The 24,613-nt window shown below is 45.4% G+C and overlaps 1 protein-coding gene across 3 annotated transcripts in view; it reads left to right on the top strand.

The window, feature by feature from the left end:
- The window catches only part of CYTH4 (cytohesin 4), a 34,769-nt gene extending 13,155 nt beyond the window's left edge, over positions 1-21,614 (top strand). For all 3 annotated transcript variants that reach the window (XM_077339593.1, XM_077339592.1, XM_077339594.1), the window contains 9 exons: positions 2,697-2,815; positions 3,569-3,649; positions 5,030-5,142; positions 7,369-7,517; positions 11,609-11,720; positions 12,336-12,412; positions 13,192-13,263; positions 16,721-16,875; positions 19,233-21,614. In XM_077339593.1, coding sequence (XP_077195708.1) covers positions 2,697-2,815; positions 3,569-3,649; positions 5,030-5,142; positions 7,369-7,517; positions 11,609-11,720; positions 12,336-12,412; positions 13,192-13,263; positions 16,721-16,875; positions 19,233-19,305 — 951 coding nt within the window. In that variant the 3' untranslated portion in view covers positions 19,306-21,614. The remainder of the gene's footprint in view (positions 1-2,696; positions 2,816-3,568; positions 3,650-5,029; positions 5,143-7,368; positions 7,518-11,608; positions 11,721-12,335; positions 12,413-13,191; positions 13,264-16,720; positions 16,876-19,232) is intronic.
- The last annotated feature ends 2,999 nt before the right edge of the window (positions 21,615-24,613 follow it).

Genomic DNA, 24,613 nt, shown 5'->3' with positions numbered 1-24,613 from the left:
GTGCACAGGAATGGCTGTACGGAAACTGCCAATAATGGCCATGAGAAATGAACCATTGAAACCATATGGTGGCTACTTATTTCCAAATTGATTCCTGGGGCAGCTCACACACAAGGAAGCAAGGATAAAAGGCCATCCAAAACTCCAGCCATACAAACAACAAAAGAACCTCACCAGAGCAGAGTCACCATAAGCAGCAGCAAAACTGCTGTGCAGATTGTCAAACAGGAATAAGTCAGCAAAACAAAAAAAAATCCTTTTTTAGACCCAAACAGTAAAATCATTTATTTAAAAAATTCCACAGAAATGCCAGGCTAAATTATTATCTTATCACCTGTCAGGGAAAATTACTCATAGAATCATAGAATATCATAGAATCATAGGGTTGGAAGGTACCTCCAGGGTCATCTAGTCCAACCCCCTGCACAATGCAGGAACTCACAACCACCTGCCCACCCATAGTGACCCCAATTTCATGCCCAAGTGATTCCTCCCCACCCAAAAAATCTCCAGAATCCCACCTGGCCTGGAAGGAATTCACCTACCACCCCACAGTGGTGATCAGCAATTCCCTGGGTATGCAAGGAAGGTCCGCAAGAGACAAAACTGGCACATCCCTTCCTGCCCACCCACTTACAATCCACCCAAGTTCATAAAATCAGCATTTCTGTCATATGACTATCTAGCCTCTGCTTAAAAACCTCCAAAGAAGGAAAACACATCCCGAGGAAGTCTGTTACACTGAGGAACCACTTTAACTGTCAGGAACTTCTTCTGAATGTTTAGGTGAAAATTCTTTTGAATTAATTTCAACCTAATTTGGCTATTTTGCAGCCAGGCCCCTCAAACTGTGTTTTATTAATTGAGGCACCACCATAGAAAAGTCCTTGTCACTCCTTTTGAAAGTGGGAGTGCACAGAGCATAGCCTCTGCTTCAGAACTTAGTTGATAGGAAATGTCAGGGATGAAGGCATTCCTCTAAACACGCCAATACCAGACCTGTTAGGGTTTAAGGTCTGACTGAGTACCTTCTTAAGTAAGGAACAGAACAAGGGGTGCTGGTGTGGACCTTATCTTGAGAATTATCTCTCATGAGGAACAGAGTAGCACCCCTTTCCTAGCCGTAAGGCCAAATCCAACTCTGGCTCCCCAGAGTGTCTGATCTGAACTTAACAGTAAAATATGTATTTAAAAAGGCAAAATGAGATCTTCTAGGTCTGCCCCTCCCTCCTTCACAGGATCATTGGCACCTATTTTAGAAGAAAAACCACAAGTTACACTCTGAATCATTTTCACCACAGCTGTTTTCAGAAGCCTTTGCTAGCTAACCCCAAACGGACAAAATTTCTAGCTCATACCTATCTTGTAAGTTAGGCCAGTCCTAAATTAAATGGAGGAAAATTGACAGAATCCTGTTTGTTTGTTTTTTAAATCCCAACTAATATTTTAGGAATTTTGGGGGAAAGATTCTCCAATCCCCCCCCAAAAGGGGGGGGCTGCCTTACACAGTATTCTCACCAAAGAAATCTAGAATTTCCTAAGATCAGGTAGGTTTTGTGGCAGTGTCAGAAGGCTGGCCTTCTGGACACAACTGTGAGTACCAGAAGTGTCAAAATGGAGGAAATCTCGCCAGTGATGAGCTCTGTCTAGCTCCACGTATTGATTCCTTCTGGAGACACCCACTACAGCTGTTTGGCAGCCAGTCTCTGGGGCATTCAACTGACAGGTCTCATCAAGCGAAAGAGAATTTGAGCCTTGTGAGAGCTACATAAAACAGCTGTTCCTACAGAGACAGGAGGAAGAGGAGAGGTGCAACATCTGTGCAGTGTATCAGCACTGCATAGAGTTGCCAACAGGCATACAGAGAAGTGCACTGTTTCTTTAAGAGAGGGAGCAAGGGGGAATGGGCAGCTGAAGCTTTTCTTTAGGGCAGGGAGGAAATATCACTAGATAAATAATTAGGTATGCCAGCCTCCAGGTGGGACTTGGGCATCCTTGGAATTACAGAGCATCTCCTGACTACAGATATCAGTTCCCCTGGGGAAAATGGCCACTTTGGAGGATGAACTCTATAGCATTAGACCCCACTGAAGTCCTATTCCACCCCCAAATCTCAAGAAGTTTTCTAACCTGGTTCTGACAACCCTACCTCCCCACATCAATGGGACCTGGCTGCTCTTTAAATAACATCCAAGCCTTCTTCATAGGGATAGGGTGTGCCTTTTCTCTCTCCAGGCCATTGGTAGCCCTAGGTGGGTAAGCTTTGACTGCATTTTTTATTGTGTTTCCCCCTAAAATCTCTATCAGTGGAGGAGCTATCAGGATTTTCAGCAGGCAGGCCCAAATGGTATTCCTAATGCAAAACTCTACTTTTATTTTCTGGGACCTCTAAAACATCACCCTAATTGCACAGCAGCTACTTCCCTTCTGGGTTAATGGGGAAACCATTCTGTGCACATGAAATCAACATCCCCCTTTGGGCAGGGGGACGATTCCATCATCAGCTCGCTACCTGATCAGCTCTGGCCCATAGGATTGGCTCACAGAAGCGTACTTGTCTGGGAGTAAGCCCTAACTGCATAAAATGTAGCTTACTTCTGAATAGCCTGCTGAGCTTTGCTCCCCTAAACCTTACCGAAAAGCTGCTGGAATATCAAGAGCCCTCTGTCATAAATGGTTTGTTTTCTGCCAAGCAGGGGCTCCATTATCTGATGGAGCAGAAAGTGCTGTCCTCGGATGTGCAGGAAATTGCCAGATTCCTTTACAAAGGAGAAGGTCTCAACAAGACAGCCATTGGAGATTACCTGGGACAGAGGTGAATGGGCTCTTTTCATTTCTCCATTGATATGCTGATGGTTTGCAGGCCCAGGGAGTGTGTGTGTGTGTGTGTGGGGGGGGGGTTGTTATTTACTATCTGCTTTATTTCAAGTCCTCTTTTCCCATTTGGTTTCAAGGCAGGTTACACAGAGTCTAAGTCAGTACAATCAACAAGAGGGCACATCCAATAAGCTGTGCAATAGGATTTGGATTGTAGGACCAGCCAGTAACCTCAAAGCAGAAGCAGGCATAACTATTAATACGTTGTGTTAAATGATGCAAAAGTTACCTAGAACTATAGACCCCGGTCTCTAATCCAGGCTTTCCCAACCAAGGTTTTGTGAAGCCCTGAGGTTTCTTCATGGCCCTGGAAGGGTTTCCCAAATGGGTGGGAATTCATTTTTTTTAATGTGTTAAATATTTACTGGGTGATATGATCTTATATGGTCATGTCAATCTGCCCTCTCTTCCCAAGTGGCCAGTGATGTACCTGGAGGGGGTGGGAAGGGGAGGGGCCCTGAGTGGGTGTGTACCATATTCTGCACGATGGTGCCACTTCTGGGGTTTCTCAAAGTCTGCAGAATGTTTCAGGGGTTTCTCAATGGTAAAAAAAGTTGAGAAAGGCTGCTTTTATCCAAGTATCCTTTTCAGCCATTTAGTTATAGTAGAATCCTTTTTCCTGTATAGAAAAACCCTCTTGTACAGTTCCCCCTTGTCTTCTCTTGCCTCACTCTGCCCTTCTTTCTGCCAGGGATCCATTGAACCTCCAGGTTCTTCAGGCCTTTGTCGAGTGCCACCAATTTGCCAACCTCAACCTAGTGCAAGCGCTCAGGTGAGCAAAATCCTGGAAGGGCAACAACGGCAGTAGCCTGTGCTAAATGAAGCTTAGGTTCAGCAAGTGCCAACTGTTTAGAGAGGCGACATCTCAGTGTTGCTGAGCAGGGTACCTTGGTGTGGATTCGCGCATTGGTTTAATGTGGCTAGGTCTTTCTGTGAGTGAATTCTGAGCCTCCCACACAAATCCCACTGACTCATTGGCAATGGGGACCCAAAGGGGTGTACATCATTCTCGTCTACTCCATATTAGCTTCACAACAACCTTGTGAGGTAGGTTAGGACAAGAGTGTGTGACTGACACCTAAAGTCACTCAGTAAACTATCATGTTAGAGTAGGGATTCAAATTTGGTTCTCTCAGATCCTCTTTCAAACTCTAACCACAACACTATACTGGCTGTCTCATCCACCAAGGGAATTTCTGTGGCCAAGTAGAGATTCGAACCCGACTCTCCCAGATCCAGCACACTGCTACTATGCCACACTGTCTCTCAGTAGAGAAGTACAGAAGACTTTCACCAACCTTTGGAAAGCTGATATTCAGATCTGTTTGTTTATTTATGAATTGCAATATTTTTTAGTTGTCTCTCTGTCCAATACATTACCCAGGAGCAACCATTAAAAACCAAAATACAATTCAGTAACATCCTAATAGTGCCATCCTAAGCAGAGTTGCCTTTCTAAACCTTCAATGGATTTAGAAGGATATAACTCAGTTTAGGGTTGCAATTTAAGATGATAATAATCTTTATTTTTATAAAGTTGCATAATTGTTTTCATTGCAAAAACAAGACATGACTCACATATAATTTAGACACACAGTTGTGGCCCAGGATGAATACGCCTAGTGAATTTTATATATGCGGATCCACTGCTTCAAACAATCCATATGTGGTGAAATTGTGAAGTTTCACAAAATGATATTCACAGCTAGATGTCTAGCTGTGTGTAAAATTGCCCTTTGTACAGGAGTGGTTCAAGGATTTGCAGGGCCCGTAGCGTCAGAGCCAGTTCAAGAATTTGCGGGGTCCTAGCAGAATACAATTGCAGTGAGAGTAGTCAGACTGGGGGCGGAGAAGCCCCCCAAAGTGGAAAGGGGTGTCATTCTGAGCGTCCTTAAAGAGAGAAAAGGGAGAGGAGAGAAGCTACATGGGGGAGGGGGAGGAAGGCATTGTGTGGGGCCCCTGGAAGTGTGTGGCACATAGCACGTGCTACATGGATAAATCGGCTCTGCCTTTGTAAGTGCAGTTTCTTGAATGAAGGTAGAAAATAATAATCTCTTTCCAAGAAAGATACCTTTTTTCTACTTAGCGTGGAGGAGGAAGGCTTTCCTCTTAGGTAGGAAGGACTCATCTGATAGCATTGTTTCATTCATAGGCAGTTCCTGTGGAGCTTCCGGTTGCCCGGAGAGGCACAGAAAATTGATCGCATGATGGAAGCTTTTGCCAACTGGTACTGTCAGTGCAACCCAGGGGTTTTCCAATCAACAGGTAATTGTGAGGGGATCTGTAGGAGAACAATGCTATGACAACCTTGCTCAATCCCCTCCCTCAGAGGACAGGTTTTCCCTCTGTTTTTGTCTCCCTTTCTGAGCAGCCTTATTTATCTATTTTCTTCTTTTGTGAAGAACAATGGCTCTGTCACCTTATGATATTTTGCTGTTGGCTCATCCCAATAACTTGAGGGAATTTTAATTTTAACTACTAAATGGCACTTAAGTGGCTTTTCAAAGTTCAAAAATATCAATATATTTCATTCAACAGAAGGGAAAGGTCAGGTGAAATCAGGGGTTAAAGATCTGAGGTAACTCAATCAAGAATTCTGTGGCAAATCAGTATTGACAGACTACAGTTCTTATGTTTTAAGCAACTGAGTTTCTTAAGCTTTTCACAGTGATTTAGAATCTTTAAGATTAGAAGCTTTTGTTTCAATCTTTCCTAAACACTCTAGTATACTTTCTTGTGTGTATTTTACTCTTTTGCATTACCAAAGGCAGGGATAATCTGTTCAGTGCCCAAATTCCTTCACTAAACCTACCAGTGCTCTTATTGAAGTTTTCTGACTCTTCAGGATTTAAAAGGCAGTTTCTAAATACTTCTGACTATGGATCACTTCACACCTCAGAGTGGATAGGGAATTCTTTCTCTCACTATCTTATTTATTAAGGCTCAGGGCAATTTACATAAAATATAGGGGTATACATTGTAACTGTAGTTTCCCTGGGCCAAATGGAAGTCTTCACCTAACTACCAACTCCTCCTGATAACTTCCCCAGTTCTCTGTGTTAAACTGCTCACGCTCTGGGCTGAACATCTCCTAATTACAGATATTAGTTTTCCTGTAGGAGATGGCAACTTTGAAGAGTAGACTCTGTGGCATCACATTCCTGTGAACTCCCTCTTTTGCCCACATTTTTACTTCCCTATTGAAAACCAACTCTTATTTATCTCCTATAGTTATGCACCCTGACATGGGTGGCCCAGGCTAGCCTGATCTCTTTGGATCTTGGAAGCTAAGCAGGGCATGCCCTAGTTAGTACTTGGATGGGAGTCCACCAGAGTTGTTATGCGGAGGCAGGCCACCTCGGAATGTCTCTTCCCTTGAAAACCCTACAGAGTCACGATAAGTCAGGGGTGACTTGACAGCACTTTCCTCCTTCTCCTCCTCGCTCTCTTCTTAAGCCATGTCTCTTCTTCTTCAAAGAATGACTTCACATTTATATGTGCCAGTCTGAGTAGACAATGCTGACCTTGATAGACCCAGGGTCTGATTCAGTAGAAGGCAGCTCCATGGATGTTCACGTGTGACCTTTGAGTTCATTCATTTGACACAAATGCACAAGTATCTGGTATGAAAACTGGAAATGCAGTCGTAAGTATGTTTGAGTTGAATTGATAGTTGTGCTACAGCAAACATCTTCTCTGTTGGCTTTTTCTTTGTGAACAAAGCAGTCCGGGAAATTGACCGACTGCTTTACTGAGATATCTCATGATGTGTGGCTGAACAGTCTCTGCACACTGCAGTGGGCACAGGCTGGGTCTTAGACCCCCACTTCTGCAGCAGTCTTGACTTGCGGGTTCTTCTCAGCTCCCAAGTCAGGATTGCAATTGTGGCATGCACAAGTGTCCCACACACATCCTTTCTGACCTGAAACAATCCTTTGCTATTTGGCCTCTTGGGAAATTGCGTGACTGTAGATATAGTTTTTGGTAGTGGGCCAAATAGCAGACCCCTGAGACCATTGCAGGGAGAAATGGATAGGCCCCTAAGTCTAGTGGGCCAGTGTTGTAGAGGGACCCCACCATCAGGGTCACTGAGACCCCAAGCAAACCATGGTCCTCATGCTGGTGGGTTGTGGCTGTCACAGACCAGCAGCCCTCCCTCCTCATCTGAGCAGGATGAGGTGCATAGCTCTGTCAGTTCCCATGCCAGGCAGGGAAGGAGGCACATGGCCAAGCTGCATGGGGCTAACAACTCAAGTTCTTTCTCCCTCCCGACTCCCTCTGGGAAAGGGGAATTTCTATTAGTATGTTTGTTTCATCCTGTTGCCTATAAAGTTTGGTACAATCCTGGTAGGAACCACTACAGGTCTTCTGTGATAAGGAAGCAAGTTCAGAAGACCCTTCTGCAGGCTTTCTTGCCAGAGATGTCACCTCAACTGACAGCTCCTAAAAGGACTTGTCCACCCACTCCTCTCTCCTGTGTCATTTTGACAGACACCTGCTACATCCTCTCCTTCTCCATCATAATGCTGAACACCAGCCTGCATAACCCCAACGTCAAAGACAAGCCCCCCTTTGAGAGGTTTGTGTCCATGAACAGAGGCATCAACGATGGAGCAGATCTACAGGAACCACTCCTGAGGGTAAGAAAGCATCAGGCCTCTCCCTGTCCTGGCTTGCTTGAGGTCCAAACGAGAGGGATTGGGCTTTCTTTCATGCTTTCCCAAACTCTCATGACATTTGGACTCTTGCAAGAGCTGGGCCACCATCACTGACTGTCTGTTGCCAGGGCAACCAGGAGGGTTTTCCTTCTCTAGCTTCTGGGCTCAGCAGTGGAAGGAGCTGTAGAGAGGGTGGCTGTGGCCACCGCCCGTCCCAGATGTAAATTATTTATGAGTCCCTTTTCTTCTCTGTAGCCTTGAACAGGTCCAAGTTGCCTGCAAGAGGAGAATGTTGAGAGAATAGTTTATCTGAGTATACATGTTGATTTCCATATGTATCTGGAATGGCAGGATCCTTTACAGATTTGCATCATGCTTTAATGGAATGGCATTTACTGGCTCTATAATTTTTTTGCCTGCAGGTTATGCGCTCTATTCTTTCCAACAAATTGGTGAACGCTTTTGGGATCTCTGTTCAACTGTTAAACTGTTAGACACCAAAAAGTGGTGTCTGTCTTTCATATATTAGGCCTTTTCAGGCACTGTGTCTCTCGTGTTCCGATCTCATGTTACACATAATCATCTCAGTATGCACAACGACCAAGTGGTGTGAACAAGGCAATGTATGTACTCTGCAGCTTCACTATGCACTGCCCCAGTTTTGATGCTCCTACCACACATACTGCAAGGGATCTTCCCAATATATGTAGTTGCCGTTTTGTATACATAGGGAAACACATACATTTTTGAACTTTGGTACACGTGAATGTGCACATGCAAGAAACTCAGCTTTCCGCTCACACGCCACAAAGCTGGAAAATAAGTTATCTCATTCACACAGAATGGTGACTGCATGGACCAAGGGGATGACACATGGCACACAAAATATAGAGACGGAAAAGGGCTAGGAAGTCTGAAGACAGCAGGTTCCCCTATGAGAGTTTATGCACATACATTTTGCATACATGAAGACTTTTTAATTAGTGGTGCTGAGCAGGGCTAGGGGGCAACATCCCATCCCCCATCGACATGTTCATTGTATCCCCATATAATATCTGCCCTGGATTTGCATGATCCCAGTCAACGTACAGTGTACATCAGAGAACCACTTCCTGAACAAAGTTTCGATTTTCGTAAAGCAGGGCTGCTTAGATTCCAGAGAGTTTCACAGGGTCAGCACTCCTTATTGAGAACTGCACAGCCCAAGGCATTGACCGCAGAAATTCTGCAATGCCACTCAAATTCAGCAGCAGCTATATAAAGCTGTGATTTCTACTGGACTCTCAATGCAGTTGGAACTCTGCTTTATGGTCCCACCCAAAGCAGAGCTGTGCCCTCAATAGACCTAGCAGTGTGCAATTTCCCTTAGGATGGCACCTAGGCTTGCCAGCTCTGGGTTAAGAGATACTCATAGATCTTGTGGGTAGAGCCTGAGGAAGGCTAGGTTTGGGGAGGGGAATGACTTCAGTAGGGTATATTGTTATGGAGTCCACCTTCCAAATTGGCAGTTTTCTCCAAGTGAACTCATCTCTGTCACCTGGAGATCAGTTATAATTGTGAGATATCTCCAGCCACCACCTGGAAGTTGGCAACCCAAATGGCACCATTGGTATTAGCCGTACAGCCTGTATAAAGGCTGGATCTTCTGCAGGGGCCACTTCCTGCTGGCAGTTTAGAGGAAGTTGCAGGAGACTTACAAATACGTGACATCAAAATTCCAGTAGCCCCAGTTCTACTTTCCTGGACAAGCAAATCAAAATTTCCCCCTCGTGAGTGAGTCAGAAGTGCATACATTCCAGCTGTATTTTCTTGCAGAGTTGATCATAAAGTTCTCATTTTCTAAAACCAAAAATCATAGGGTTGAATCCAGGCTAATTTTTTTTTTTTTTTTTTGCTTGCACAAAGCACTTTGGGTTTTACCAGTGGAACAGAATGGCCCTGCCTCCTACGGTTGCCAACATCCAGGTGGGGCCTGGAGATAAACTGGAATTATAATTGAGATTCATTCTATAGCATTAGTTCCCTTGGAGAAAATGGCAACTTTGAAGGGCATCACATCCCGTCCCCAACTCCACCCTCCCCAGGCTCTGTTCAGAGTCTCTAGGCATTTCCAAACCCAGAGTGGGTATCTCTACTGCCTCCCCTCTTCCCACTGTGTCCACCTTCTGGACCAGCACAAGGAGGAAATCAGGCGTCTGCAGCAGGAAGATGGCACTGGTAGAAATTACCACTCTCATTAGCAGAAAATCTAGTTTGGATCCAGCCCACAATGTATATGAATTCCAGGAGTTAAGTTTAGTGTTGTTGTGGGCAACGGAATGCATACAGAAAGACAAAATGGATTAATGGCAGGAAGGGCAGGTGGGAAAGACGGACCGGGGCCGCAGGGAAGACGTTGAAGTCTGGTCCCCTCGTGATCACAGGAAGCCACCCAACCACTGCTCTGGATGGTGCTGTTTCCCCAAACCATGCCTATGCATTTCAGTCTCTTTGCTGTAACGAAGAAAGAACTGAACCAATGCAGGCAGCATAATATTGGTAGAGCCCTAATGAGGACAGTGGGTGACAAAGTGCTGTTTAAGTATATGATTTTTAAATGTTCCCCAGTATTTATTTATTTATTGCATGGCCTCTGTGTAATACAGCCAGGGGATTCTAAGATTGTCTGGCTGCCAGGCAAGGGACATTTGGAGGTGGCTTCCCATTGCCTGCCCCCCTGCGTCATGGTCCTGCTGTTCTTTGGAGGTCACCCTTCCAAGGCCAACCCTGCTTAGCTTCTAAGATCTGATGGGATCAGGCTTGCCTGAGCACTTCTTGGTACCAAAAACATTCCCTAATTGACAGACTTTTTACATGAAGAAGCGTGTATGTGTATAGATTAAAGCTAGTTTTAGGTGGGCTCAGTTTGGTGTAGTGGTTAGGAGTGCAGACTTCTAAACTGGCACGCCAAGTTCGATTCTGCACTCCCCCACATGCAGCCTGCTGGGTGACTTTGGGCTCACCACAGCACTGAGAAAGCTGTTCTGACCGAGCAGGAATATTGGGGCTCTCTCAGCCTCACCCTCCTCACAGGGATAGATTCAAATGAGTAGACACCTCACAGGGTGTCTGTTGTGGGGAGAGGAAAGGGAAGGCGACTGTAAGCCACTTTGAGACTCCTTCAGGTAGAGAAGAGCAGCATATAAGAACCAATTCTTCTTCATTACTGTGCATGTTCCTTTAGACTCCAGCCACCAAGCAGGGAGGTTTTAAGTTGCTTGTTTCCATCTATCACCTGTCCCACGTGGGTTATTTGCCCCAGATTCAATGCTGTTGTGAAATGGGATTTCTCTCCCTTACTTTCCCACAACATTGTGGCACTTTTCTGAACCTCCAAGGCTTTCCTCTTTCCTTGGCTTTTTTCTGATCTTTCTAAAATGTGCTTTTCTGTGATGTTTTGTGAAAGATTGCCACAAAGGCTGCCATGGTCTGCCCTGACCTGCAGCAGGTATTTGGATTTTTAAAAAAATCAGCAATTGAACATTGTAATGTTCCAACAAGCTGTGCATCAGATTATCTGGATCTCCAGCTTTTATGTGTTTTTTAAAAATCTCTATCCTCTTTCATGTCAGAGAGATTATGCCTTTCCCCTTATATCTCCACAATGAAAGGGGCTAGAATAGCTTTTTCAAAACTGAAGATCTGGGAAATGTGGTACGCAGATTGTTATAAAATTCTAACACTATTCGGTTGATAATTTTAAAAACTTTTAAAAACACAGCAGTGTGCGGGGATAGCCAGTGCTAGGAAATGGATAGAGAAAATGGAGAGAAATGGAGACCCATTGCTGCTGTATACATGACCACCCATCTGTACTGTAGAGTTAAGCAGATGTGACTGGTTTGCGTCCCCGTATGGCCTGGCAGAGGATGTCTGCACAGGACATAAGTAATTCCCATTTTGGGCCTGTGTGATTATTATTAGGGGATTGCAGGTAGGCAGGAGTGATGGGAACACTGATGTGGTAGCCTTCATACATTGGCACCCTTCAGGGATTATCTCCACTTTCTCCCCTTCTTTTCCCTCTGCGGCAGATTTTGTTTGACAGCATCAAGAACGAGCCCTTTTCCATCCCGGAGGACGATGGGAACGATCTCACCCACACTTTCTTCAACCCCAGCCGGGAAGGTTGGCTCCTGAAGCTAGGTAATGCTTGCTTTGTGCCGAAACTCATCCTGCTGCCCTCATGCTGAGTAAACCCTCTCCTGAGACAAGCCCCCTAATTAGCGGAAGACTGCAGCAGCAGCCAGCCTTCTGCTGTGGTGGGGTGACAGTGACCCCTAGCGTTCAGTTCAGCTGCGCATTCCCCAGAGAGTCCCTTTTCTGAATGCACAAGATGCTCCGGCTCGGATGAAGGAGAGAGACGCCTTACTCTGCTCTCAGCTGCCCCCCGTGTTCCCTGTCTGTATTCTGGGGTGGGGAAAGAGAGACACACTCACAGCGTGTGTTGCTAGAGAAAATCCGTGAAGAAGAATGTGATCAGAAATTGGGCAGAGCAGAGGCATGTAGGACCGAGAGATCAAATAACATGGAGACCCTTTCTTCGTGATTCAGAATGCTTTCCTCCCTTTAGTCAGGGATTTGGGTCAGGTGTATAGGGAGATATAGAGATCTACCTACACATACACCAGTCAGTCATGTTGCCCTGGGGAATACGCGAGGGTCCAGTTTGACAAGCCCTGTGGTGTGGGGAGTGAACAGCGAGGGGAAAGCGCGCTGTGTGCATTCATTACCCAACATGCTTCGATTCTTCTCCTGTAGGGGGCAGAGTGAAGACTTGGAAACGGCGTTGGTTCATCTTGACTGACAACTGCTTGTACTATTTTGAATTCACCACGGTAAGGGCCCCATTGAAATAAACCTGGCTAAAGAGATCTTTTTCCAGAGTATCATCAAACCAGGCTCTCCTCACGGCTCAGCTGGCACTGGAAACTGATGTGGAAGCTACCCGAGGCCTGTGGACACTTTAGAGCAGGGGTAGTCAACCTGTAGTCCTCCAGATGTCCATGGACTACAGCGTTTGCTGGCAGGGACTCATGGGAATTGTAGTCCATGGACATCTGGAGGACCACAGGTTGACTACCCCTGCTTTAGAGGTCCATCCAGGTGATCTGAGCTGTGTTCAGCCACTGGGAGCCCATGAATCACGGAAGGACTCTGGAGCTCTGAACAGGAAAATGTTTCTTTTTGTTCCTTTCTTTCTTGGGGTTCAGAGCTCCATCCCTTGTCATGTGCCCCTGCCCCCTACCTATTTTTATTACTCCTGTTTTGGCAGGGTCCCTCATCTATGTTTCCCAAAGCCATACTGTACTCAGCAGGGGGGTGGCAGAGAATAGATTACAGGTTGTGGAAGTGGGGGATCATCTTTCTTGCCCATGGCCTGAACAGAGGTCCGACCAGGGCATCACTCTTTGTAATATGCTGCCTTGTGGTCCCTTCCACTGTGAGACTGTGGCAGGTCTCTCCCCTGTAGCTGCTGTTCTCTGGCAGTCTCAGTTGCTGTTGCTGAGCGGGTGGGGTGATGGGGAGTACCAAGGGTCTCTTAAGAGGGTACCAAGACCTGGCACTGTGTTCAAATTAAAGGAGGCACTCATCCATGATTTGCTTTGTTTTCTAGGATAAGGAGCCTCTAGGGATTATTCCCTTGGAAAATCTTTCTGTTCGGAAAGTAGATGACCCGAAGAAACCAGTAAGTCACTATTGCTGATTTGGTGACTAGAACTTCCTTGCTTCATTCATGGCCATGCAACCCACCCACCCCAGTTCAGGGCTTGCCATGTGACCGTGTGTCCTTCACATGCTCTGGGCATTCTGTCCTGAAAACTCAATTCCCAGGCACATTGTGAGGATTTGGATTGAGAGCGCAGATTGTGAGGATGAGGAGTTTAAGACTCCAACCCGGATGATGATGCTGATCTGGTTTTCCCTCCCTCTCCACCCCTCCCCAGGCCCTTAATCAGAAACATTACAAGACTAGGCCCAGAAAGGAGTTTGTGAGTTGGTGTGAAAGAACATAATGCAAAATCCAAGTGGCTGTCTAGTATGTGACTTCAGTCATTTATTTATGTTAATAACACTACATGTAATTTTAAATTAAAGCACCCTCAAAGTGGCTTCTCATTCATCCCTGTGCAGTGGCACTCAGTGGACCGAACACAGAAAGGCAGAAACAGGTTTACTTCTTGCTGAGTCATTAGGTAGAAGGCTGCCTTGGTTTTTTCAAGCAGATAGCTGTGTTGGTCTGAAGTAGCACAACAAAATTTGAGTCCAATGGCACCTTTAATATTTATTCAAGGTGTGAGCTTTCGTGTGTATATATTGGACTCAAATTTTGTTGTGCCTTGGTTTTTGTTATGTCTCCATAATGCAAAGGCCTAGATTGGAATCTTATTATTTTTTCACTTAAGGAAGACACCTGCTAGGCTACCCCCACCTTGTTCATCCTATGTCTGCTCACCCAGTGCATTGTGGGCCAAACTGGATGTGACAGCATCCTCGTGGCTCAACACTTTAAAAGGCTGAGGGGAGGGAGGACAAGACCCTGTCCCATGCTGCTTTGGGTCTAGTCAGTCCATTTTTAAAGCACCACTATCAGGCTTCAAAACAGAGGCAGCATCCCTGGGGTGGACACAAGGATGCAGTTGCATTTAGTTCAGTCCTGCGTTGCTCTGTCCTTGAGGGAGCTCCCTTAACAAATCTGAATTTCTGCATGTCTTAACTATTGGCAGAGTAAGTAACACAGCAAAGTGCACAACCTGATTAAAGTGTAGAGACAGGTTTATTTAGGAACTAATATACTTGATAGTGAAGAAGTGAGACAGGAGCCTAACTAGAGCACTAGCTGAGAGAGAGAGTGCAAGACTCAGTGTGTGGCTTCCAAGGAGGAGGAGGAAATTGCCCTGAGAGGAGCAATCTGGAGCCAGATGAGGATTGACACTGGAGAGGAGAGAAGGTGCTAAACTCCCTCTCCTTTCCAATTGTCTGCAGGGCCTTCTTCTCTTCCTTGTACCCCAGGCATTGCCTGTTTCCAATGTTAACCATGTTATGAGAACCCGGCAATAGATAATGTGAGACTATATCTTGCTCTCTCTCTGAGAAACTCCAGGGATTTCTAAAGCACATTTTGGAAACTGAAAGAGGCACCTGCCATTTTCCAGTTATGTTTACGTGTAAGGATCTCCTGGCACAAGTATTGCCATCAGAATATATCTGACTTTAAAAAGCAGTGTGAGAAAAAGCCCTAGGTTATTGCTGTGCTGCCGTCTGCGCTGATCTTGAGGGAGCCCCACTCTCTTTAGCAGTTATATCAATTGAGATTGTCTCATTTGAAAGCAACTAGCTTAACGCTGGTTCAAGATAAGAACAAAAGAGTCCTACCAGCGGCTTTTCTCAGAGTGGAGTGCAATCGATCCCGTAGACCGCTTGATAGCTTAACTAAAAGTAGTCTTGACAGAAAGGGGCACAGTTCCTCTACGAGGATTTCAAATCATATTAGGTGCCAGATCTTTCTGGACACTATTGGAAGAAAGGAGAAAATGCGGACAATGAAGATTATCTTGCAAAGCAGACCTCCAGCCACCCAACTTTCTGGCATATATGTTGACAAGGCAGCAGGCTGGGTGATCCTTGCTAAGGATAAGGAATAGTAAGGCCCTTCTTCAGCTGGCCAGCCAGCTCTGATCACAAAAGGGTTCTGGGCTAGCATGCCACTGTGCATTGGAAAAGCTATTTGTTTTATTTTAATTCAGGACATTTTAATCCTTCCCTTCCAAGGGCTTCAAGCAATTTATGTCATTCTGCCTCTGAACCTAGAGAGCCCACTGAGTGGTTATAGCTAATATTGAATTATAGACTAGCCCCTCCATAAAGCTGCCTTTTAAATCAATGTAGGGCTTTGTCTATCACCACAGTTACTGGTAGTGAGTCCCACCAGTCAACTCTCTCCTCTTTGAAGTAGTACCACCTTTTTTTTGGTCCTTAATCTATCAGAGACTTTGTTCTGTGAAACCCTGGGGTTTCTTGGTGACCCGGGGAGGATTTTCTGAATGGGTGGGAGTTAATTATTTTAATTTTTAAAAATTTGTTAAACATTTACTGGGTGATATGACCATATGTGGTCATGTTGACCCCACCCCCCAAAAAATGACCAATGATGAGCCTGGAGGGGGTGGGAAGGGGAGGAGCCCCAGGCAGGCATGTACACAGCAATGCTTCCCAACCATATCCTGTACAATTGCGCCACTTCTGGGGTTCCTTGAAGTTTGAAGAATGATTCAGGGGTTTCTCAAGGGTAACAAACTTGAGAAAGGCGTTTCTGTCACAAAGTAATTTCTTAAGGCAACCCCAAATCTCAGTATTACAGGAAAGGGAGATATATCTTCTCTTTTCTCTACATCACACATACCACGACAGACCTCCATAACGTTATCCCTCAGTTGCTTTTTCTTCTGGAGAGCCAGTTTGGTGTAGTGGTTAGGAGTGCAGACTTCTAATCTGGCATGCCGGGTTCAATTCTGCACTCCCCCACATGCAACCAGCTGGGGGACCTTGGGCTCACCACGGCACTGATAAAGCTATTCTGACCGAGCAGTGATATCAGGGCTCTCTCAGCCTCACCCACCTCACAGGGTGTCTGTTGTGGGGAGAGGAAAGGGAGGGAGACTGTAAGCCGCTTTGAGCCACCTTCGGGTAGGGAAAAGCGGCATATAAGAACCAACTCTTCTTCTTCTTCTTCTTCTAAACTGAAAAGCTCATGTCTCACACTGAATGGGACTTGTTTCCAAGTAGACCTAGATTTGAGCCCAGAAGCAAGTTTTCATCTCTCCACCCATCTAACCGGGTCGTTGTTGAAAGCCAGGCACCCTTGAAACCTCAGCCTCAATGCACAGTTGCAGTATGTTATGAGACGTGATTTTTTGCCAAGGCCAGACAGTCAGTCACTGTCAGGAAAATGCATAATTTCCAAGTCCCCTGGTTCAGTATCCCTGGCCTTGGATCATATGGGATTCAGGACTTGTGGATATGGGAAGACACAACGGGTAATTGCCTCTGCATCTTTAATTACAGCACAACAGATGGACATACATATGCACACGCGTTGGGTGGTGGAATTCATGCCCTGCTCCTCTTTCATTCTCTCCCCTTAGAACTGTTTTGAGCTTTTTAATGCAAGCTGCAAGGGACAGAAGATCAAAGCCTGCAAAACTGACGGGGATGGAAAGGTGGTTGAAGGCAAGCACCAGTCTTACAAGATCTCAGCGGCCTTGCCGGAGGAGCGTGACCTATGGATTGAAGCAATAAGGTGAGGAGAGAAAGGGAAGGGGCTTACTTGGCAGAGATAGGGGTGTAATGATGTTATGGGACCAGACAACTAAAGAAGGACATGCGTTCCTCCAACAAGAAATGCTCAGAAATAAAGGACATGGGAGTTCTCCCTCAAGAGTCTAATGTGAATCTAATAGCTGCTGTCCACATACATGCACACCCCAACTGATTATCTTATCATGGGTCAACAAGGGGGCAAAGGCTCAATTGTATGGTAAAATGCAACTCCACATGCACCAGCTGCGGGCTTCAGACTGCTGTCTTCTGGCTGTTCCCTCATTTTAGGGTGAAGTCCTAAGTAGAACTAAATCTCATGGTATTCAGTAGGGCTTATTCCCAGGATGTGGTAATGGGCTGCATAAGTGCCAACAGAGTGAAGCTCCTTCTGGAGAAGATTGAGATTCTACTGGTTGGTTTGAGAGCTGATCAGGGAACTGGGAGGCCAATTACTCTGCACGGGGTAGCATTCCCCTTGAAAGAGTAGCATCTTGTGGCACACAGCTAAATCCACACTTATGGATGGAGAAGCAAATCTCCCCTGTGGTGCACAGCAGTTTCCTGCAACTTAAGCTGGGTTTCAAGCTGTGTCCCTTCCTTAAAGTTGGATCTAGCAATAGTGATCCCTGTAGAAATAACTTCTAGGGTTACAAGCTTTGAGAGCCAGGGTGGTGGAGTGGTTAACGAGCCGCAGACTCTACTCTGGAGAACCAAGTTTGATTCCCCACTTCTCCACATGCAGCCATTTTGGGCTGGTCACAGTTCTCCTAGATCTGTTCATGCAAACCTGTTTTCCTATAGCACTCTCATCCCTCCCTGCTTCATAGGGTTTGTGTTGTGGGGAGAAGGGAAATATATTTGTAAGCTGCTTTGGAACTCTTGGGTAGCGAAAAGTGGGGTATAAAAAACATCTCTTCTCCTTCCTCTAAATGGTTCCAACCACAACTACCTGCTTATTGTCTAAGGTCAGTTATCAACATATTTCTTTCATTTTAAAAGCCCTGTTCCTCTCTTATTGTCCTGCCAAGAAGAAGAGAGCCAGAGACCCTTTCCTGCTGCAGCTTTCCTTTCTCCGAAATACCTTCCCACTGGAAGTCCATACATTCCCTGCTTTTATCTGTAGCTAAAATGGCACCGATTCTGACAAGCTTTTAGCTGAGCATTCTGATTTTTTTTAGATTCCTAATGTAATGATAGATCTTATTACAATAACAGCCGTTTTTATTGACTGTGGGGTTTATTGCATTGAGCAGGGGCAACAGTTAAGAGTTCAGAAGCACATAGTAGCACATGGATCAGGGAGAAGGGTTGTATCTACTAGTCAGCTCACCAACATCCACAACATACAATGAGCCCAACACCCACAGTAATGTATATACATATTGCACATGATTGAGGAAGCTGCAGCATGAAAGGTCCTGATTGCAGGTACACAACTCATTCAGTTATTAAAATTTTGGTGCCCAAACCACATTTGTCAAGATAGACTGTATACCTTTTAGGGCTGATCCTGCGTTGAGCAGGGGGTTGGACTAGATGGCCTGTATGGCCCCTTCCAACTCTATGATTCTATGATTCTAAGCCACCTGCTGTTCACTGTCATCAGCCTGTGTGAATAGGGCAACATGTGTATTTTTCAGGTTTGGTATGGGTGATCGGGAAATGTAGATTAGTGGTCATAATTAGTGTGAAAGCTGGGAAATACTCTTGCTCCCCTGTTCATACAAAATGGCGACCTCAGATATGAGGAGAAATTTTAGGTAGTATAGTCTCTCTTTACTCCTGGTTTGGGTGATTAAAATTGTGATGAATGAAAAGGGCTTAGGGGCTTCAGTCTTATGTGTTGAGGCATCTGGTTGGATGCACAGAAACTGGGGGTCAAGGCCAGTGTGGTGACGTCATTCTCCTCTGAGTGTGTGTATACGTTTGAATTGTGACAATTGTGGGATCGTGAGTGTTGGAATTTTCAAGCGATGGAAATTGTCAGAAATAGATCATATTACCAGCACATCACGAATTCTGGTAATATATATTTCACCCACTTGCATTCATGAGATTAATGTCAGAAATATATTATAGGGAGTTGGGTAAAAACAAAGAAACATGCAATCCAGTTTTCACATGGGGACCTTTGTGGTTCAGGAAAGGGCTTGGCCTTACGATCCCGTCAGCAACAGCATGACCCTTCGTTCTGACTTCCTTCTCCCTCAGATGTCTGTGCTGATTACCTGGCAGGCATGATATCCTTGTTAGTCTGCATCTAAGGAAAGTGCAAAGGTACTCCTGCAGGCCAAGCAAGGACAACACACTGAATTCTTCTTTTTCTTCTTATTCCAGGACCAGCATCACTCGAGATCCCTTCTATGACCTAGTTGCAGCTCGTAAGAAAAAGATTGCCAGCAAAAAATGATCCCTTCCCCTACCATCATGTTTTCCTAATATTTAACTTCAAGAAAATGATGTCCTTGGAGTCCTTCCAGAAACACCCCAACTTCCTGCCTGAAACAGGAATAATCCTGATAGGATGGAGAGCTGGACCAAATCTTTCCCTTCTTAAGGCCAGAAACTGGACACATTTTCAGCAATTGTGGCTCTCTTGCATCTGTACAGAACAAACTTTAACCAGCTTCTTAACTTCCCCTGACGTTTTAATGTGTCATATCAAACAGGGTTAGATGCTTGTGATCCTTTGATCATGGATCTGGGTCTATATTAGAAGTTCAGAAGAAGCCCAGGAAAGAAATGCAGCTGCCATGATTTAAAGAACAAGAAGATTGGTGTGTCCATCAATGGGTGGCCATTAAACACCCTAACGAGGCAGGAGAAACCAGCTTAGATGGGATCCTCTCCAGCCTGCTGCTCTGGGATCTCCTAAAAATGATTTAGATCTGAGTGTTCCCTAGCATGTAGGAATGAAGGAATGGATAAATTCTGCTTCAAAAGACAGTGGTCATCTGGCCAGCTGAAGGGACACAGTGCCCTGTGGTGGGGTTTGGCAAGGGGAAGCAGTTCTGGCTCATAGGGCTTGGCCCATAATTCTTCTACTGCCAGCGAAGGTAATCTTAATGCTGAACTGGGGATTCTCAGGACATCCTGGCTCAAAAAAGGACAGTTCAAGGAGTGGGTGGTTCTTACATTCTCTGAGCTGGCTGCCACATCAGTGCTGGAGCAGAAGGTGGTTAGGATAAAGATTAGCAATACACTTAGAGGACAGTCCCAAACAGAGCTTTGACCATGGAAGCTTTGCATTGCCTAGCTTCACTTCCGCTACTGCTGGTGACGAGTCCGCAGAAAACTTGTTCCCTACCGGCCGGCTTCAGTTTCTCATCTGTGAAATGAGCATTAAAAAACATCCTGCTTCACTGGGAGCAAACATGATAACTACTCTGTAAAGCTCTTTGTGAAGCAGAAATGCTATGTAAATGATAAATTGGGGGGTGGAGGAGAAATAAGCTGGCAGCGGATGGCAAAAAAAAATGTTTTGAAAAATCAAAAGCAAATGGATGCAAAAACGTCTAATGCATCAACACACACGCTCAAAGCCAAAAGAATGGACAAATGCCAATGTGAAAAAAAAATTAAAATGTGGGGGAAAACATCTTGCAGCCTTTGACACTTCCAGACTGGTTTTGTTTTATCAACACCAAACAGAAGCAGTAGGCGTGCGGTATTGCTGCGGTTCTCATTCCATTTCATAATGAACACAAGCCACATTATTGTGTCGGTCATATTTACCACCTATCTGGTTTTAAATTAGCTTGTCAGCACCTGGAAACCTGGGGGATAAGAACCTGAGACCGAGGCCTCCGTTTCAAATGCTGGCTCTTCCACTGACTCTCTGGGCGTCCTCGTGTACATTTGGGAGCTTCAGTGCCATACCTGCGAATCTGGGGTTTTACAGTCCAAACACAAAGAATTATTGTGAAGATGGATGAGAGACGCCAACTGAAAGCTCTGTAGCTGGGAGTGTATGCCCCCATTCCACGAAAATTTGGATGAGAAAACAGAACAAAGAGTGTAAGAAGGAATTCAGGGTTCCAGTCTCCTGGGTTTAGGATTGTGCTGTGCATTTCCTGGGAAATGATGCCTTTTTAAAAACAGAAGAAATTTCGAGTCCTCGTGGCTGAAACAATATGCTTGTATCACCAACTGACACAATCTCAGAAGCCAGAACATTAGCACTGTGGAGGGCTGCTGTGTAAGATTTCTGGGATTCGGGGCAGGTCTGCAAGAGTCTCGAGGGGCCCTTTCTCTGTCTGACGATGAGCAAGCCAGAATATCGTTTCAGAGGCCAGCCATGTTGGTCTGCAGCAGCACAACTAGACCGGGGTCCACCAGGACCTTAGAGACCCACAAGATTTTGGAGTGTACACTTCCAAGAGTCAAAGCTCCCTTTGTCAGCTAGGAGAGAGCAGCGGGAGCTCTGACTCCTCAAAGCCCATACCCCCTTGTGGTCTCTAAGCTGCTGCTGGACTCCAGTCTAGCTGTTCAATGAAACCTGAATCTGTTACCCAAAAGTATGAAGTGTTGCAACTCTCCTCAGTTGGCATGATTAATTTTTCTTGCCGCAGAGTATGGATCGCCTAAGTAAAGGCTCTTGTTTTTTTTAAGATGGTAGATGGTGGCGTATCTAGGATGAATTCAGAAGTCCTGATGTTGTCATGTAGCAAACTTTGGTTAATCGGCAAGATGCATGAAATAAAGCCTGACTTAAGCAGACTGCATCTGGTGATTCTTGCTTCCTCCCCTGTAGAAGCCCTGCCTGCTTCCCAGGTCCCATTCCTGCTCATCATGTTTGTTATATGAAGGGCACAAAACGAGTAACTGTGAGAACTGGAGAGAGCAGGATTACACCTAAGGCTCGATACCTTGGCAGTTCTTCCTCTCCTTTTTGATCCCGTTCCTCTCACCGCTTGCTCTTTCTGCTTTGGCATAGTCAGCATCCTGGCATTTCTGGCTGCCTTATCTGATCTGCAATCCCTCCCAGCTCTAATTTCTTACCTTTCCTCCTGAAGGGGGCTCTGTCCACAAGGAAATCTGCAGCCAGAACTACACAGCCAGTTCATCTACCTTCTCTCCCCTCCTGCCAAAGCAACAGGGCACTTGAATTAATTCCAACAGGCAGAGAGAAAGAGAGAAAATGTATCTTCAAGTCAAGGCACGTGCAGACCTCTGAGAAGGAACGGAGATTTTCTTCTAATGATGGCAGTGCATGGTTGTTCCTTTCCAGGAGTGATGATGATGCACTCAGGATTCTGTTTTGTCCCTTATTTATTTAGTGCATGTCCTGGACCTTCCCCTGGCAAGAGAACAAAGCACCTTCCCCCTCCCACAAGTACTGCAGTAGAAATCCCTGGTGGGTTCCAGGTATGGTGATAACAGGAGGGAGGGTCAGAACATCTGGAAATGAATCCTCTGGATAGATGGGAAAGGTGGCTGTGCCAGCAGTTTGCTTGCCAGCCTGGCTCCCAACCAGCAGCTCTTTGGGCTGTTTGTGCTTTGCTGGGTTTTTGGATTCCCTGGAAGCTGCACAATGAGACCTTATTCCCAAGGGGACAGCAATCCAGTTGTAGTTCTTTTGCTGCTCCCCAGCGGCTGTCTTCATGGTTCATTCCAGCTACTTTGGAATTCACTTCCAGTTCTTGCTTTCCACTCCAAGCTCTGCTGACTTTCTATAAAGTGGCTAGCCAGAATTCACAGGTCAATAAAGAAATGCATGCCTGGGGGGGGGGGGGGAGCGTAGATCTTAACTGTCCTGGCCTCAACCTAAGACCCGGCAGAAGAGCTCCATCTCACAGGCCCAACAGAACTGAGAAAGCTCCCACAGGGCCCTAAACTCTCCTGGGAGCTCATTCCACTAGGTCAGGGCCAGGACTGAAAAGGCCCTGGCCTGGGTCAAGGCTTTAAAGCTGAAGGTAAGCTGTAAAGTAATAGATGGGAAATCAGTGTTACCTGCTTATTGTGACAAACTCCAGAGAACATCTGACAGCCACATTTGGAAACAGTTTAAGTTTTCAAACTATCTGTAGAGTATGTAATAATAGACCATTCTGGATGCTACCCAGGCATATTGGCCACGTCTGCCTTCTTCAAGAATGCCCACAGATACCACACCAGCCTAGCAGCACTCTGTAGTAGCACTCCTTAACTCCAACTCAGGGGAAGGACAATCGGGTCAGAAACAAACTGAACACCTATTTCTGGGATACCCAACACATATCTCTTCCTTTTGATTTGGATTAAACTTCAGTTCATTTTCAGTTTGCTCACCCTTCGCCCTTCACTGCTTCCTGACACTGGCTTAGTACTTCTCTTCCCTCCTGGCATTAGATGGAGAGAGAGATATTAGTGACAACTTATTCCAGATCTCCAGATCATCTCTCCCAGCAGACATTAAACAGCATGGGGGACAAGATAGAAACATGAAGAATTCTATGAGCCAAAGGGCAAGAGGCAGGACAGAAATCCTCCCACACTGCTATCTGAAACCTGCTCTCTAGGAAGGATGGGCACATTTCAACCCTACTCCATCAAGAGCCATCCTTGACAAAGGATATCATGGTCTTGAAAGCTGTTCAGAGGTCCCGGAGGTCCAAGAAGGCTGTTTTCCCTGTGTCAATAGGCTGGGGTAGATCATACGTCGGAATGATCAAGTAGTTCCTGCACCATGACCAGGTCAAAAGCCGTATTGTAAAAGGTCTAGAAAATCGCTCTCATCTAAAAATCTCAGGAGTTGAGACACCACCATATGAATATTGCTCTGCTTTTAATATCAGAGTTAGAAGGGACCACCAGAGTCATCTAGTCCAACCCCCTCGCCAGTTCAGGAACTACAACTATAATATCTGTGACAAGTAAAGTATCCAGTTCACCCTTTAAACCCTCCAATGAAAAAAGGGGTGGATAGGATTCCTAAGCTCTGCCATTTTGTGCAACATATGAAGAACAAAGTCCAGTAGCACCTTTAAGCCCAACAAAGATTTATTTAAGGCGTGAGCTTTCGAGTGCAAGTTGGTACTTCAGACCAACACGGCTACCTTTCCTTGATGTGCTTGTGCAGATGCCAGATACCAAACTGTCCTCACACACCCCATTCATGTCCTCACTAGCAACTAACAAGCAACTAGTCTCTTTTAATTATTTATTTTCACAATTGGGAAAGTGTTTGCCATTAATTACTAACCTTGACATTTTTATTTCTCCAGTGTTTTGGCGAACTACAGCTGAACCCAAAGAACTGATTAGCATTTTTAGCAAAGAATGATCACGCTGCATAATTGGGATATTATGACACAGTTTACTAATTTGCTCCTAATTTACTTATATCTACACTCTTATGATCCTTGTTCCCTTTTGTCTGAGGAAGAGTGCATGCACTCGAAAGCTCACACTTTGAATCAATCTTTGTTGGTCTTAAAGGTGCCATTGGACTCAAAGTGTGTTATGTCCCAACTCAGTTAGTGAGCAGAATCAAGACTGTGGAGGGAGAGATGAAGAAGGGGGCCAGCAAAGTTATTAATTCATAGTGAGCAAAAGCTAGGACACATGTTACCTTTAGCAGGTACGAGAGCAGCCCTGGAGACAGAGCACTATGCTTTGTCTTTTTTCCATATAAGGCTTGTGGGGTATTGTCTGAAGGCACCTGACACAACATCTTCTGAAGCTCAAATCCTGGCTTTAGAATCAGAGAATCACAGAGTTGGAAGGGGTCATACAGG

This window comes from Paroedura picta, chromosome 5 (genome assembly GCF_049243985.1).
Source record: "Paroedura picta isolate Pp20150507F chromosome 5, Ppicta_v3.0, whole genome shotgun sequence".
NCBI classification, from domain to species: domain Eukaryota; kingdom Metazoa; phylum Chordata; class Lepidosauria; order Squamata; family Gekkonidae; genus Paroedura; species Paroedura picta.
Note: the sequence above shows the minus strand (reverse complement) of the source record. Positions and strands in the feature narration are given on the sequence as shown.